Below are 17,515 nucleotides of genomic sequence, written 5' to 3' on the forward strand. Positions count from 1 at the left end.
GGGACGCGCGATTGTTATAGGTATATATACGTGTACGCACGCGGGCGCCGTGTACTTCGCTTCTCGAGATGTCAAAGCTGAAAGCACTGAAATATTCGCAAAGCGACGCGAGACTTTCGTCGATATGATATGCGATGATACGAGGAAAATTCCGTCGCGTTTCCCCGATTCTCTCAATGGGATAAGCTCTTGTCACTTTTCTCGTTACTTTATTCAACCATTCAATTTTTTGTATATACATTTATACATGTACGTATAATATAATATTCATATATATTATATATAAATATTATATATAACATGTCATATTATATGTATATAATAAAATAATATATATAATATTATATATAATATTTCATATTATATGTATATAATAACATAATATATATATATATATATAATAAAATAATATATATAATATTTATATGATGATTTAATTTATATATTGTATATATGTGTGTATAAATTTAATTATTATATAAATATTATAAATAAGATATCCCAGGATAACCACATCATCTGCTAATGACAGATTCTTGAGATCATTTGAAGACGATTTTTCCTCGACGTATTCTTTGAAATATCGAGAGAAATTATCATTTTTTCAATTTTTGCCATCATACATCTTCATAATTAAATCTTGAAATTCTATTAAAATAAATTCCACCTGAAATTATTTGAAAAATATAATTTTATTAATTTTTTAAGTTCACAAAAGTTTAGTTTGCAAAAAGCTCTTGAAAATAATTGATGTGCCTTAACATTTTCATTGAAGAAAAATTGTCTTCAAATAACCACAAGAATCTGTATCATTAGCAATGACTTTGGGACACCTTGTACATATACAGGGTGTTTCAGAACTGGTGGAAAAGTTTAATGGTAGATTCCTGGTATCATTCGGAGACGATTTTTCCTCAGCAAAAATGTCAAGACACCAAGAATTTTCAAATTACAAGCAGTTGAAAATGAAGACTTTTTTGGCAACTAAGCCTTGTGAAAATAAAATATTAACAAAACTACATTCTTCAGTTAATTTTAGGTAGAGTTTGCTTTAATCAAATTTTAATATAAGGCTTAGTTATGAAGATATATAATAGCAAAAATTAAAAACATGCTAAAAATGATGGCTTCCCTCAACGTTTTCACTAAGAAAAAATCGTCTTCAAATGATACCAGGAATCTGACATTAGAAATTCCGCCAGTTCTGAAACATCAGCCCGTATATAAATCGAATTATTCAATAAAACAACGAGACGTGTGTATATCTGGAACAATTAATTATCGAAATTGCAATTCCTCTAAAACGCAACGTCAAAGTTAACGTGTACTTTCGTTGGCGCGCGATAATCGCGATTCCCACAAGTAATATATATTGTCCGAGGGTCCGCGCGGAAAACTCGAAATCGTTTGATTCTGAACTTTGTAATCCTCTTACCGGGTCTAAGTTGACCTTCTACGTCCGCCGTACTACCCTTTTTCACCTTCTCGATCAAAGCGCCCATGGAACCGTCTTCCAGTAGCTTGCCACCGACAACTTTTAGCCCGAGTATACTACTGCAGCTTCCGGAACCGGCGGACTTTCGCAAAACCATGTGGCCGATGATCTTCTGACCGTCCTCGTTCACTTGCCAGGACAATGGGTGCTACGGAGCGCGTATAGTATTTCTTTTACTGATAACGAGTGTCGCATGCTTTCGTAAACCAAAGAGAAAAAGAACAATATGGAACGTACGTTCGAATTCTGGAGACAGAAAAATCCCGGGTCTAATTATGCTTAATTGCGGAGACAAATTTTCCACTCTGTTGATTAGTAATTTTTAATATATGCACAGAATAATTTGTTACAGCTTGCAAAATGATATAATTTTTTTTTTTTAACAGGTGTAATTTCCAGTATTCTGGCGTATTTCCACATTGATGATCTATTTATTTCAATTAAGTCACGACTAAAATTAAAAACAAATACTACATACGCTTAGCTTAATCCTACTGAAAAAATGCTTTGCGACTATCTGCATTCGATATTTATCACATACACACTCACACACACGTACATTAATTGCGTTTTGCGATAATTTGTCATTAGCAAGAAAATTTGAGAATAAAAAAGGATGCAAGATATATTGTTTTTTAAATTGATATAAAACTTTTAAGAGGATACACTTTAGGCAAGTTGTATCGAAGATTCAATAATATAATAAAATCGATTTATCGTTAATAATGAGAATATAAATTCTCTAATTATCCGTGATAAGCTGCTCTTGAAAAATAAAAACGCGTGTCTCCGTCTTTCGCGAAATCCTTCGTGTATCCTCTCAACAGCCTCTGCAAGAAGGCTATCAACAACAATTCGACGAGAAATTCGAATAAAGAAACATAATAGTTGGACGAAGAATAATTAGCATGGCTAGCAACATATATTAATATATGTTGTAACATGTAGCATGTATAAGAACGAATATTAGCAGCCACACACACACTAATACATGCGATAACATGCGTGCAAAACCAGCAAATATTACGGTGTACATAAGGCATTCCATATCCAGAAGGTCTCGAGGACCTCCTAGGCAAATACGGAAAAAAGTGTATACACAGGCATGCAAAGTAACACTGCGTGGTCGTCGAATATACGTAATATAATGCTGCACTGTAAAAAAATATGTTATATATTACATAATATATTACATATGTAATATATTACATGATATATTACATATGTAATATATAATCTATTACATAATAGATTAAATATGTAATATGTTACATAATATATATTACATATGTAATAAATTACATGTGTAACATATTGCATAAAAATTGTAAAATTACATGAATAATAAATGTAAAATCATACGATAAATGATGAAAATGTATAGAATTTTATTATTTATATTGTAATTTTTCACTTATGATTTATGTAATTTTACATATTTTTTACAGTGTGCGTAAAAAATCCTGAGCGCGTGAAATGTATCTCTTTATTTGACAACGACACGATTTCACACAAGGTGGATCTACTTTAGGGAAAGGGGTCGTTTCACTTTTTGATTTCTGGCCTATCGAATGAGAAAGAGTTGCTGATCCATCAGCAACACGCGAGGTCTTGTGAGAGAGAATTTTAATTCAAACTCCCATTCATGATTATAACGTTCTTTTTTATTATTATTATTATTATATAATGTGTTTAATTATAGCAGCAATAATATTCGCGTTAATCCTGCGTTTGGACATTATTGCGATAAATTAAATAATCGATTCGTATAATTGGCTATGTAATATATAAAAAAAAAATGCACAAGTGTTTTTAATAGATCTACATTTTATTATCCATTTCTGCTTTTACGCCAGTAAAGTGTCTGAAGTTAGTTCGGAATTACGTATCGTTATAATAAAACGATACCTCCGCTACAAATTGCATAAAAAGGTCGGAATTCCACCGGACATATTGAAATCGCGGAACTGAACGAGATCGAATGTCATCAAACGGCAATTACGCTTATTCTTCGCTCGGCGATTAAACGTGTACAAGCTTTCTGTGCACAAAATAAATTTGTACACACACAGCAACAGTTAACCACTCGTGTACGATCGTAACAATTGAGAGAAGAGATATTTAAAAAAAAAAAATAAATAAATAATCCTTTGCTCACAGATCGAGATGACAACTAACGAGGTCATCAAGTCTCGTCCCATATTGTCGTACCCTTTGGCCGCGTTCCAATTCGATTAATTATGAAACGGATACGCTTTTGTTTCAAGAGAGAGAGAGAGAGACAACATTCGCCAGTTCCTTAATTGGATCATTTCGGATTGGCGGTGCTCCGAGTCAAATTTTCCAAATTACCGAGCTACACCGAAGGGACCCGACAAAGGGATAACGCGTGTGCATCTCGAATGCCGCTTTTTTTTTCCGCGTAAATAGAGCCGCGCCTGCCTAGAGACGCGATATTTTTCATTGATCCTGCGAATTAATTCTCCCCCAAGCCGTCTCCCTCGTTCTTCAACTCCGATATTTGTTCGCGAGTACGATTGGCATTTAATTTTGCTCTCGCTTCTTTTCTCCTTTTTTTTTATATCTTCGCGCGAACGAAGGTTTCCGTCTCACTGCTATTTTAGTCCGCGAGAGAGAGAGAGAGAGAGAAAGAGAGAGCCGATAAGCAAGTAACGTGACTCGTTTGGGAAATAAATGCGAGAAAGATCGACCGCGCGATCGGAGTCGTTTGGTGAGACGGCACCTAAGTCGGCGCTAAATAAATTACCCGATCGTTTACTCTCGGCGAATTTAATCCTGATTATTTACTTCGTATAATTGGAACGCGACCCGCACGTCTATCACACCCTCTCTTTCTCTCTTTTATATCATGAACGATGTGAGTCGTGTACACAATAGTGTCCATCCGCACACCAACTTTGCACAAATCAGAACCACGAAGTCTTTTTTGACAGTTACTTGACGCGTAAGTTTATGATATTCTTCATATTTATCTATAAGATATATATTTTTAATATCTTTAAAGATATTAAAATATTAAGAACATTTTTTTTTAATTTATTAAAATTTTTAATACAATTTCTTGATTAAAAATATTGTTAATATATTAAAAATAATAAATATTAAATATATAATTAAAAATATTTATTAAATAAAAAATAATATTAATTTAATATATTAATATATTAATATATTAATATTTTAATTAAATAAAAAATAAAAAATAATATTAATTTAATATATTAATATTTTAATTTATTACAATTTGATATTAATTTAACATTAAATGTATATGATACTGATTTAAATTATTTAAATATTTCATAGACTTACGCGTCAAATGATGAAAAAAATGAATTTACTTTAAGCATTTATCTTTTTTTTTATTATTTGTTTCCAATTGGCAAGAAATTCTCAAATGTATATCGTTACAATTAATTTAGCTAGAGGACACAATTGAGAATATCGATCAGTAGCTATAAATTGTTCGGTAGAAATAAATATGAAATCAAGTGATTTTTGTTTCCGCGAAATTAGTCAATTATATAATTTGATTCGATTCACAGATACCACTCGAATCAAATTCTAGCTGGTGTTTTCAAATCGAAGAATAGAAACGATGACTATAATCAAATCGCAATTGCTGCTTTTCATCGATTTTTATTATTTAAGGAATTCGTTCCGTCGAACACAATAACATCCTCTATTACCATAAAATTGCACAATCATAGATCAAACTCGAATAAAATTAACAAAATGGATTTCACAGAAAACGAAATGCGTTATTCTAGTTATTTCCGAAAGAATTCAGACCTCTTACATCGAATCAATTATCTGCAATTTTCCTTATACGTTTTTTTTTTTTATGTTTAACTTACGAAAACTTAATTAGATGCCCGATACTTTAACTCGAGAGTGGCGTAGAAGAGAAATGAATATCAGAAATGATATTCATTGTTTAAAAGTCGTCCAAAATTTATGAAATCAACGTTGTAAAACACTTATTGTTAATAAAATCTATTAAATTCACGTTGTAAAACTCGAAAATTATAGTAGATTTCAGTTCACAAAAAGGCACAATGAAATGGATCGAAAAAAAAGTCTGACGCAAGAGAGTAGTTCAAAAGACAATTTTGTCTTTCCACTTAAAACTTATGAATTCACGGAGCACTCTGTGCAAAGTAATCTTATTTTTTTTTTCAGAAATTCCATTATAAGATTTTATTTGAAATAATAAATAAATAATTATTTATTCGAGAATAAAAAATCAACAATATTTCGCGAGTTTAATTTCAGGGATTCAAATCAGCTAATTTTTTTTTTACATATGTCAACGTTTGGTAAGTTATACAAAAAGAAGCCGAAATGTACAAATAAATCATACAAATAAATCTCGAGATCAAAAACGAACACAAGCACACAAGCCTTTAAGCACGAAGTTTAGGATTTAATCGAGCAAAAGAGGTTCTCTCCTATCAGCGTCGAGGGAAGAACAAAAATAAATAAATCAAAGGCAGTAATTTGATAATTATATCTCTTTGAATTCTCGTGCACCAAATCGGTATCTGTCAGCGTAACTTTTCCTCCCTGAAACTTCGACTCTCCTACATATATTCGTAATCCGAAGGTATTCACAGTTGAAAAATTTGTGTTCAATTTAACAGATATCACATGTTGCAAACGGTCCACACAGAAATTTTGGTGTTAATTTAACATAATATGGATATGTTAAATGGAGAATATTTTAACACAAAATAAATGCAAAACTTCAAGTAATTTGAAATAAATTTCGTGTTAAATTAACATAGTTTTAATGTAAAAATATGTTAATTTTATAGATTTTGTTATCCCCACATGATATTATAAAATAAAAAATCAATATATTTTCTGTAAATTTGAACAGATAAATTTTGTCGCTAATAAAACAGAACATTATTTATTGTGTAAAATTAAAAGTACATGCACATTGTATATTATTTTGACATCTTTTTTTTCCATTATTTTAATAATTTAACATTTAAGTTCAATTAACACAACAGCCATAAATTAAATTAACACATGAAAACGTGTTAAATATTTAACACAACAAAATTTTCACGGGGACCGTTTTTAACGAGTAGACACAAATTTTCTTACTGTGTAATAACTAATAAACACGTGCTGCACGCTAATTACAATATCAGTAGTGATCCCTCCCACGCCTCTTCGCTAACGCTATATCAAAGCGAGGAGCGAGAAAGAAAATAATCCGTATTCTACTTTGGACGACGTTCACTCTTCGATATATGTAGACACATACAGGGTAGGCCATTTTAATCTTTCCACTAAAATTTCTCAAAATCTAAAAATTTAAGACAAAAATGTTTCAGATAAAAGTTGTACGGTTTCAAGAGGGACATGAGATGGTGTCATTGATTTGACCTTGAATAGCCATTTGAAGGTTACGTGAAGGTCAAAAAAAATATAAAAATTGCAATAAGCAGTTAGATAATTTTTCTTTAAGACAACTATGTGTTTTCTTTACACCAATTGATTCGTCTCATTATTCTGTGCATAAAAGTATTAAGGTATGATAATCGAAAAATGAATATTTCCCAAGATATTTTGTATTTTATGTCAAAATACTGCAAATTTGCAGCCTTAATAACTCGAAAAATACTTCATGAAAAAATATTTTATTGTAGTGTTTTGGAAAGATCTCGAAGTCAGCTACAAAAGTATGCAAGAAAAAATATAGTGTTCCATTTAAGAAATTGAAGTTGACCTTCACGTAACCTTCAAATGGCTATTCAAGGTCAAATCAATGACACCATCTCATGTCCCCCTTGAAACCATACAACTTTTATCTGAAACATTTTTGTCTTAAATTTTTGGATTTTGAGAAATTTTAGTGGAAAGATTAAAATGGCCTACCCTGTATATTCACCGATATTATTATCAAAGGCATCTTATCAAAAGTAGCGTGAGCGCGTGATTACGTATCGATCGATTTGCATAAGACAAGAAAAAAGGAAAACCCCTCGATTGGAAAACCCCTTTTACTCGATCTCCAGCACCGGAAATAATATCGGCGATATCTATTCCTAGGCTCTCTGCTGCGCCTAAATCCTATATATCGTAGGCCCTTGCCTTCTACGCCGCCATCCATCATAAATCCGCGCGGTATCATAATACACTACTCGCTACAAACTCTCGAAGAAGCGTTTCTCTCTAGCGTTCTTACGAGCCTGGCTGACGTCACTCGCCCGTAATCACCCGGCCCCCGTACCTTGGGCAGATCGCCCCTGTTGCTGTCTTCACTGCTCGTGAACGTGCTAGAAGTGTCTATCCCGGAGTCTTTGGTCGCGCTGTCTTGGCTACCCTGCCGATCGGCCTCCCAAGACCATTCCTCCTCCTGAGGGCCGCCGACATTGGTCCCACCGTCAAAACGCACTGTCTTTTTCCCCCTCCTCTCCGTGAACCTAATTCAGACACGCCACCATGTACACAGAGAGAGACACGAGGACGGATGGATGTGATTGGTGTGCGTGTGAATATTGCAGTTTATTTTTTAAGGGAATCCTACGCCGGTATTCGTAGTCAGGTATTATATTTAAGATCGTCTTAAGTTTATCTTCAGATGCTGTACGGATCATTTTATTGGCTACGGAGTATCTGAAGATAAACTTAAGATGAATGGTCTTTGAATATAAAACCCGACTATGAATACCGACCCGAAATGTTCTTGATAAGTCTGTTGGTTTTTTCCTGTTTTATCGACAAAATGTGAGGTTAGGTTAAACTCTAAATCTATTTATTACTATACGGATTGTTTTTTACCTGAAATTAGAGCGCTTCGCTCTTTGTTAATATTGATACTTTCATTTGTACAGGAAAAAGATTGATCAATCAAAAGGTTTATCAAATATAGTCTCATATATCTTGATTACAGAGTTATGAATACTTAAAACTCATAATTCTGTAATCAAGATATATGAGACTATACAGATTGATAGATCTTTTTCCTGTACAAATTAAAGTATTAATATTGATAAAGGGCGAAGCGCTCTAATTTCGGGTAAAAACAATCCGTATAGCCAATAAATAGATTTATAGTTTATCTAACCTCACTTTTTGTCGATAAAACAGAAAAAACCAACAGATTTCTCAAGAACGTTTAGGATACCCTTAATGCAAATTCGGGTGTAAAAGGGATAGAAGAGCCGGGCGCAGATATTAGGGACAAAATTATTTTTAAATTCCTTTATACTTATTTTGAACGTTCTTTGAGACCTCAATTGGTTGGTCCAAAGATAGAATCGAAATGTGTTCAAGATAGGTATAGAGAAACTTAAAAATAATTTTGTGTTAAGCTTTTAGACCCCATTTATACCTGGATTTGTATTTGTCAGAGCCTTTTCGATTTATTATTTTGCATTTTAGCATATTATTATTTTGCACGAATCTCGGGTCCGAGTTTCAGAACTTAGAGTGCGATTCGAATATCCGTCTCTCTTGTTTTTTAACGCAAAATTAATAAAAAAAATAATAGAAAGTAAGAAAATAATCCCCCAAATTGTAAAAGTACGTTAATTAATTACAAGATTTTCAACGCGCGATAACATAATTTGATATAAAAAATTTTGATAACAATATATGTGTTTGTTTTTGCGAATGTAATATATTATTGTTCTACGCTTCGTCTCTGAGCTTTTTTTTAAATATTTTTCAGACTCGTTAATCAAGAAGTTGTTTTCGCTCGTAAATATAACTCAGATATGAGTTCGATCTTTCATCGTCACAAAATTGTCGTCGAAAATAATAAAAGTGCTCTACACGTGTGTTTTAAATTATCGAATATTACATTGAATCAAAGTTAGAGGAGAGAGAATTATAATATTGAATTAAAATATTTACCTTATATTTCAATGAAATATTTTAATTGTGTAAAAAATATTCTCCGCTAAAAATCGAGTTTTTTCATATTTTTAACAATTATTATACACACGTGCAAAGAGATTCATATCTCGTAGGCTATAGAGGAATTTTTGCATCACAGAGAAAGAGAAAGAAAGCACAAAATTAAAATATGGGACGGATAGATCACATTTATGTACGTTTCATGTTCTTAATTTGGTTAATTTAACTAATGGCATTTTTCAATATTGTCAGAAAGCTTATATGCAATGTATAATTGCAGCTTAAATTTGAATAAAATTTTAATTTTCAAAATTTCTCATAAAAACAGCAGAAAACAAAAAGCATTTGTATGCCTTATAATTTTTTTTCAAGTACTTTAATAAACGCGCAATATCATAAAAAATATTATACGGAAACTCAATTTTGAAAAAGTCCCATTAATTAAAGCTCGTCATACTCAATTTAAATTCACCTAATTCGACAAGCTCTCGCAGAGACGAAGCGCAGGACAAATTGCATATTGTAATTTCGACAGAACTCGCAACAATGTATCTGTAAATTCAACTTTGACCTTTATTCATAGTTTAGGCTTCCCCTCTAGGCTCTTTAAATAATACGAAAATAGAAAATTTTAAAAAATAATTATTTCTACTCCAATATTGTTTTTACGTATTTCCCCGATAAATACATAATTATCATTCCCATGTCGCAAATTTTGAAAATCGCCACTCAAACTTTCGCGATCGAAGATTTTAACGACGCGTGCTTTTCGCGAATAAATAAATAAAGAACCCCATTATTAATCTTATATAAAATGGATTGCAGTTAAATCAACTTCACCAAATTTTTTTCATATGTTATAACCAATTAAACAACTCGCAGAACCTGAATTTTTGTGTTTGACTGGCTGTAAATCAGTTCAACTGTCTATTAATTAGCTTTGAACCTATTGTATTTTTTGTTCAATAGATTATAAGCTACAACATATGAGAAAAATAGCTGATTTTCAATTTTATATAGAATTAGTGCAGAGTTTTTAAAATCCTAGATAAAATTGAATTCAAGTAAAATCGGCTGATTTTCTCATATGGCAACTTATAATCTGCAATAGGCTCCAAATTAAATAATATACACAATCGTTTGATTAGCCGTAGCTTTATAATATAAAAAAACCTACACTAAAAAAAATTGTTAACTTGACTAAACCTTTCAACTAAATTACTATTTCGTTAGATTTAATGCTACATTTAAGTTAAATATATTTATATGTTCAATTAACAAAATAATATTGTGAGTTAACCAAAGTCGATTTCATACAAGATTAGTGCGGGGTTTTCTATAAAATAAATAAATAAAAGTTTGTGGAAAATAGACGGAAAAAGAAGAGAGCATAAAATTTAATAAATCTTTAAATAATATATTGATTATTAAATAAATATTTAAATTTTTCCTCATATATATAATTTTTCAAATCTTCTATTTTATTTATTTATTTAATAATCAATGTATTATTTACAAATTTATTAAATTTCATAAATCTTCAAGTAATATATTGAGATTATTAAATAAATATTAAAATGTTTTCCTCATATATAATTTTTCTTCTCGCACGCGCGGTGTCTTGTTTTTTTTTTTTTTTTTTTTTTTTTTTTTAACGCACCTCCTACTGTCGGAGCGCCACTCGTCGCCGCATCTTCGGAAGCTCCGTCTGACGAGAGTGCTCTCTTCCTTTCGCGGCTCTCGCGGTGGATGGTAGCCGTTATGCTCGACGGCCGTGTTTGCGCCCGACCCATTGTGATGCCCATTGTGGGATCCGTTGTGCCTACGTCCACCACTGGACATCGATTTCGGACCTCCCGCGTGGTGGTAGTACCCCTTCCCTACAGTAGATCCAAAACGGTTTTTCGTCTTTTTTCTCACCCTCTCTTTCGACGGCCTCCCTCGACCGTGAAACCCTTAATTTTAGCTACCACGAAGTACTCTCTTCGTCGCCGAGAAGCATATTTTCTCTCTCCGCTGCTCTTCTTCCTTAGCTTTTTTAATTTAATTTTCTTTTTTGGAGGTAATCTGTCATGTCTCGAGACGTCATTTCGTTTTTTTTTTTTTGTTTTTAATTTATTTCTCGAATCATATGGACGCATCCTCCTGCGTCAGCTTTGTGTGTGTGCGTTTTGTGTGTTTTATGTGGCGATATATATAATATATACCTAACAGAAATGAAATAAGAGGCAGCGGTGCAAGCTTGCCCGCGATAAAAAATATGTGCGACAGACGATGTCTGGAAGCGTCATATGTAAGATAGAACCGATTAAAAGACGAATTTCTGAATTTGGCGAGAGACGACTATATATAACTGCGTAAAAAAATGTGCAGGGATCGTGTGTGATTGTGTGTATGTGTGTGTTTGTGTGTGTGTGTGTGTGTGTACATGTGTGCGCGTATATAACGTGCATAAGTTACAATCTGTCCATCTAAAAGTTCTGGCATCAAGGGGGACACTTTCTATCTCCTTGGGACAGCAGGATTTAAGTGATAGACATCGAGATTTTTATCGTGTATATTACACAAAACTTGGGCAGGAACAGACGTAAAACATGAAAAATTATAATACGAACAGAGGGATTTTTATTTTTAGCTCTTGTGTGTACGATGTCACGTCCCGCATGCGCCATTAAATAATCATCGACTCTTACAGTTATTCAGGAAATTGTGATCAAAAATTTTCTGCTACAAAATATTTATTGTACTATAAAATATATATAAGAGAGAGAGAGGAGAGAGAGAGCAAGCATAAAACAAAAATTTTCATAAATTGTATACTAAAGAAAATATACAAATTTATCCTGAAAATCATTTTCATAAGAGTTACTCTGATTAATATTTACCACAATAAGAAATATTAATATATACATAGTAAAATTAATCAAACATATTTTCTATTTTATTGTAGAAGATATTAATAATTTTATTGTGGTAAATATTAATCAGAGAAATACTTATAAAAGCCTTCCAATATCATATTGCATCTACAATTTTTAGAATAAATTCTAAGAGAAAATTTTCTTTGTGTATATATGTATATTTCTAAAATAATTTTTTGAAAAACATTTCTAAATAATTCTTTCAAATTTTCCAAACTTTTGATTTCTCAATTTCGTGAATCACTATTTAAGAGATATGTTTTCCAGAGGATGTAAAATAATATTAACATCTCCACATTTTATCTTGCAAATTTAGCGCAAATTTAGAGTAATATAATCGTTAAAAAAACACAAGAGAAAAATGAGATATGTGTAACATAACACGGTCCCTTAATTTGTTAAAGAATGCTAAAAATAATTACTGCAGCCGTTATCGAGGGTTATCACACCCTGGGTTATTAAGGGTTATCACACCCTGGGCAAGTACCCAATACAATTTATGCAGCATATTAAAATATGTATATAGCGAAAATAGAAAATATTTCGAGAGGCGCAATATATATATTTGTGAGAAAGTTGTACGTGTACGTATATATATATAATTTTTTTAGGGGGAGGTGTAGAGTGTGAATAAAAATATACCTGGTGTGCACGATTCATAGCCGTCCAAAGTAGAACAAATAAAATCTATTACAATTCTGTGCCGATCGGTCGCGTCACGCGATACCTTATTTTTCGCGAGCTGCGCAAGCGCAAGCAAGCAAAGGGGAAGAATTGCATTTTCTCCGTAGAAAAATTTACTTCGGCACGTACTCGCATTATTCTCGTGGTATATAACGTCACGTGGGCGTGCCCCGAGGCCCGCAAAAAACTGGAGAGAGAGAGTTTCGCAAAAATATATATGTATATGTGTGTATAATATACATACGAGCAGGGATAACACAAGAGAATTCTCTAAACATACGGCAATTAAGCGCGGACGGTAGGTATATGTTGTCCCGATAAGTCTTCATTTCGAGTAGTTAAATTAGAAGGTAACTTTGAAAAAAATAAATTAAGAGAAAAGGACAGACTTTTTCCTGACACGTGCGACCGTTCGGCAGAGATACGTACACACACATGCACACGCATACGCACAGATATATGTATTATATATGTATATATAAGTATACATACAATTAAATTTATATATTATTATATATTATTACGTATATATATATATATATATAAATTATATATATATATATATATGTTTTTTGTGTATACAGAGTGTAATTAAACAAAGGTATACAAAGCACATCATTGGATGCAGGACAACAAACTAAATCGAAAAGTCCTGAACCATTTTTTAATTTGAGCTTTATTTTTGACGCTACAAATTGTTAAAATTGACCAATTAGCGCGTGGCTACAACGGAAAACAGCGTAGGCGCCGCCTTAGTGGGCGTAGCCACGCGCTAATTGGTCAAGTTTAACAATTTGTAGCGTCAAAAATAAAGCTCGGATTGAAAAATGGCTTAGGACTTTTCGATTTTGTTTGTCGTCCTGCATACGATGATGTGCTTCATATACCTTTGTTTAGTCACACCCTGTATAATAATATTTAAAATAATAATATATATAGTATATAGTGTATATATATGTATATATATATATATGGCGAAAGATGGATATTTGCTCTGTATTTTTTACTGTAATAAGGTTATTAAGTACCGCGGGGAATAGCCGATTCATTCTGTCCACCTTCTCCCGCGAGCCCCTGGAAGTCATCAGCGACGGCGGCTTTTGCCCTAAAAGCCGATCTCCCTTTAACTACACACTTTCACACACAACACACCGTTGACTTATCGCTAATCGCGAGATATAATGCATCGCTGCGATGTCTCTCATTCACCTACGCCGGGAAGATGGATTTTATCGATATACACCGTATAACTGTCAATGAAAATTGTAATTAGACGAGATATGCAATTAGAGAAGTACGAAAGTTAATCCTGTGCTCAATATTTAAATGATACAATGCGAGGAGAGTAAAAAAATTAAAGGATAATTGATAAAGAACGATACACAACAGATGGAAAATGTTGGAACATCTGTGAATTGAAAATATCGCGCAAAATTAAGTGACAAAGCGGCTTTGAATTCAAACAGTGAATGATATATTTTATATGCAAGCGACTCTTTTGACGTGGGATGTTGTTGCGTAAGAGTTGTTTGTCGTTAATTCTTTCACTGAAAGAAATGCACAATTAAATATCTTGTACATTAAATGTGAAAAGTATGCGAAGAAATATTTTTAGACAGAATTATTAAGGGATTATTAAGAGATTGTATTAAGAAGAGGAAGTCTCAGATGTGCTTGTCGAATGCGTCATATACAGACTGTTTCACAAAACAGATGTTCTTTTAATTGTAAATTCTCTGTCTAATTTAGAGACAATTTTTTCTTGTTCAAAATGTCAAAGGAAATAATTTTTTGCAAGTTTCTAACTTTTCTTTGTAACCTGTAAGTTTCAAAAAAAAAAACAAATAAAATTAATTTACATTAATTAAAAAAATAAAATTAATTCAGATTCAAAATAAAATTCTATTGAAATAAATTTCACTCAAAATTAAAAACGGAAAACACAACTTTGTTAACCTTTCAATTCTACAAAGTTCAGTTTGCTAAAAGCTTTTTTTCAATCGAAAGGTTATCGGGGCGTTTTCGCTGACGAGAAAAATCGTCCCCGCAGACCGACCGGGAAATTCACCCTTAAAGGAACATCTAGCAGTTTCAGAACACCCTGTACAATATACAAGCACGTACGCAGCACGATAAAGATTCGCAGAGCTCGTAAAACTAACAAATTGGCTATACGATCGCCACGAGAGAGTCATCTTTATATCATTGAACGACACCCTACCCTATACAGCCATATTCTGTGCATCATTCGATATCCGTAAGTCAAAACGCGCGATATCTCGATATTACGGCATAACGAGAGACAATAAAAGCCACGTTATTCGAGAGAGCAACTCCATTGACGATCGAAGGCGCGATTTAACAATGTAGTCGATTTAATCGGCGAATAGCATTACGTCTATTGTCCAACAGAGAGAGAGAGAGAGAGAGAGACTAGATTTCCCTTATTGCGTACGAAATTCGAGTCGAAATTTTGCTCCTATTTTGAATCTCAATTTTCTCACGTTTATAAAGAGATTCTAGAGGATTTCGATAGAGGGTAGTTTAATTTGTATAGAAATCGAGCTCCTCCGCTTTGTAAACAGTAAACCTCAAATAAACTGTAAACGAACGGGTTTTCCGCTTGGAGATTTAAAAGAGGAGCTCTCTCTCTCTCTTTCTCTCTACACAAGTTAAATAGTTTCGAAAAGAGGGCGATCTAACTGCGCTTATAAAGTATTGAGGCGGATGCTGGGAATTGGAAAACTGAGATATAGATTATAAAAAAGTAGACCAATTTTGGAAAAAAATTCATGGAAAAAATATTAGTTGCCTTATTGTTAGTTAAATTTTAGGTATCCTTATTTTATATCTGAAATTTAGTCACCATGCCTAAATTTTTTAAATATTAATTTAGGGGCCATCTCTAAATTAGGTAAGATTTTTAGGAGAAGAAAGGGTCAACATTTTTTTACACTTTATTACGTGGAGGAAAGAAGGGTTGAAATAGCTTTTATGTAAGATGTTTGAAAATATTCCTATGATAAAATCAAATAAATTTTTTTCGTCAAAAAAATCATGAAAGTTTTCATTTTCATTTATTAATTAGTTATCTTTATCGACTAATTCTCAACTATTTTACAAAAATAATAAAAATGTACCTTGATATTTTGGAAAAAGATTTACTCACTTTAACCAATTCTTTATCTCTAAAACGGGATTAAAATATTTAAAAAATCTTATCAGTAAAATTATAAAATATTACGTAAGATACAGAAAGAAAAAAGGGTCACAAAAAATCTTACAGTCCATTACATGAAAAAAGGTCTTACATAATTTTTAGAGATGGCTCCTTATCATAGCTCAAATTTAGACATCATAATTAAATTTCAGGCCTAATTTTACCTATAATGGCTAATATTTTTTTCCGTGGATGTACCCGCGAAAAAATCTGAAAGACAAAGTATAAAGGAGGAAATTCTCTTCCCTTTACGTCGCATTCTTTACGTCTTGTCAACAAGCTGTAACGACGTCCATTCTTGTATATGTAACGAGTAAAACGAGGAGCTTGGGCGTTTAAGTCGCGTGTTTCAAGTAGGTGGAATAGATAGATGGAGATAAAGAGACAGAGAGAGAGAGAGAGAGAATCATGCATCCTCAGGTACCTGGCGACGCGAACGTGGCATTCTCTTGCGTTACACGAAGAGAGACGCTCACGCGGGATAATAAATAGAGAAGAGCGAACAGCTGTTAACAGAGAGTTGCGCATGCGCGCAACAGCAGGGTGCGGAAACCGGGGGAAGGAAAGAGGTGAAAAGTGCAAAGAATCTTAATTTAAAAGTTAGATGACACCGTCGAATAAATCACTCGGAGATTTCACCGTTCCCCAGTCTTCGTCATCGTGGATTTTATTTCTCGTGGGGAAAAAAAATTTTTTTCTCGCCGAAAGTTCGCGAGAAAACCGCGCCTACGAAGACTCCCTCTCATTAACCCGCGATAACAAAATTGGGTAAACTCCAAGTAGTAATACCGGGAGGATAAACCTCCTTCTGGCTTATCTCGGTCGGCGAGGTAGCGTGATCGATAAGCGAGATTTTTTCTCCCTCTTTCCAGATATTACGGCGGTTTTATAAGCGTATTATCCGTCGTGTCGAATTACACTATTAGTCCGCGGATGTCGGGAGGAGATTATTTAATCTGCGGGGATTCGCGTGCCGATAAACGGCGCGAAAAAGCGGGAAATCTTCCCTTAAGGGGATCCTAAACGCCGTCCTGTTTTATCGATAAAACATCATTAATTTACGCACCCTTTTCTTTTTATCGGTCGAATAGAATAATAAATGCTTCTCCACGATTAAAGTACATATAGAAGCAAAGCGCGGACCTGCCGATTTTATATTACAAATTTAAAAAATTTTTTATTTTTTAATAAAAAATTTTTTTATTTTTTAATTATAAATGTTTTTTGATTTTTATACGTATTTTAATCGTGGAAAATTATTTATTATTCTATTCAATGAAAGAAAAAAAGTGCGCA

The 17,515-nt window shown here is 32.9% G+C and overlaps 1 protein-coding gene across 1 annotated transcript in view; it reads right to left on the bottom strand.

Annotated features, from left to right (window-relative positions):
- The window catches only part of Rim (Rab3 interacting molecule), a 108,920-nt gene that overhangs the window by 41,248 nt on the left and 50,157 nt on the right, over positions 1-17,515 (bottom strand). Inside the window, 3 exon segments of the mRNA XM_085487306.1 lie at positions 1,436-1,643; positions 7,764-7,956; positions 11,055-11,274. Of these exon segments, the coding sequence (XP_085343432.1) occupies positions 1,436-1,643; positions 7,764-7,956; positions 11,055-11,274 (621 nt within the window).

Source organism: Nylanderia fulva, unplaced genomic scaffold (genome assembly GCF_048542155.1).
Source record: "Nylanderia fulva isolate GAGA-0341 unplaced genomic scaffold, ASM4854215v1 Scaffold53, whole genome shotgun sequence".
Taxonomy (NCBI): Eukaryota; Metazoa; Arthropoda; class Insecta; order Hymenoptera; family Formicidae; genus Nylanderia; species Nylanderia fulva.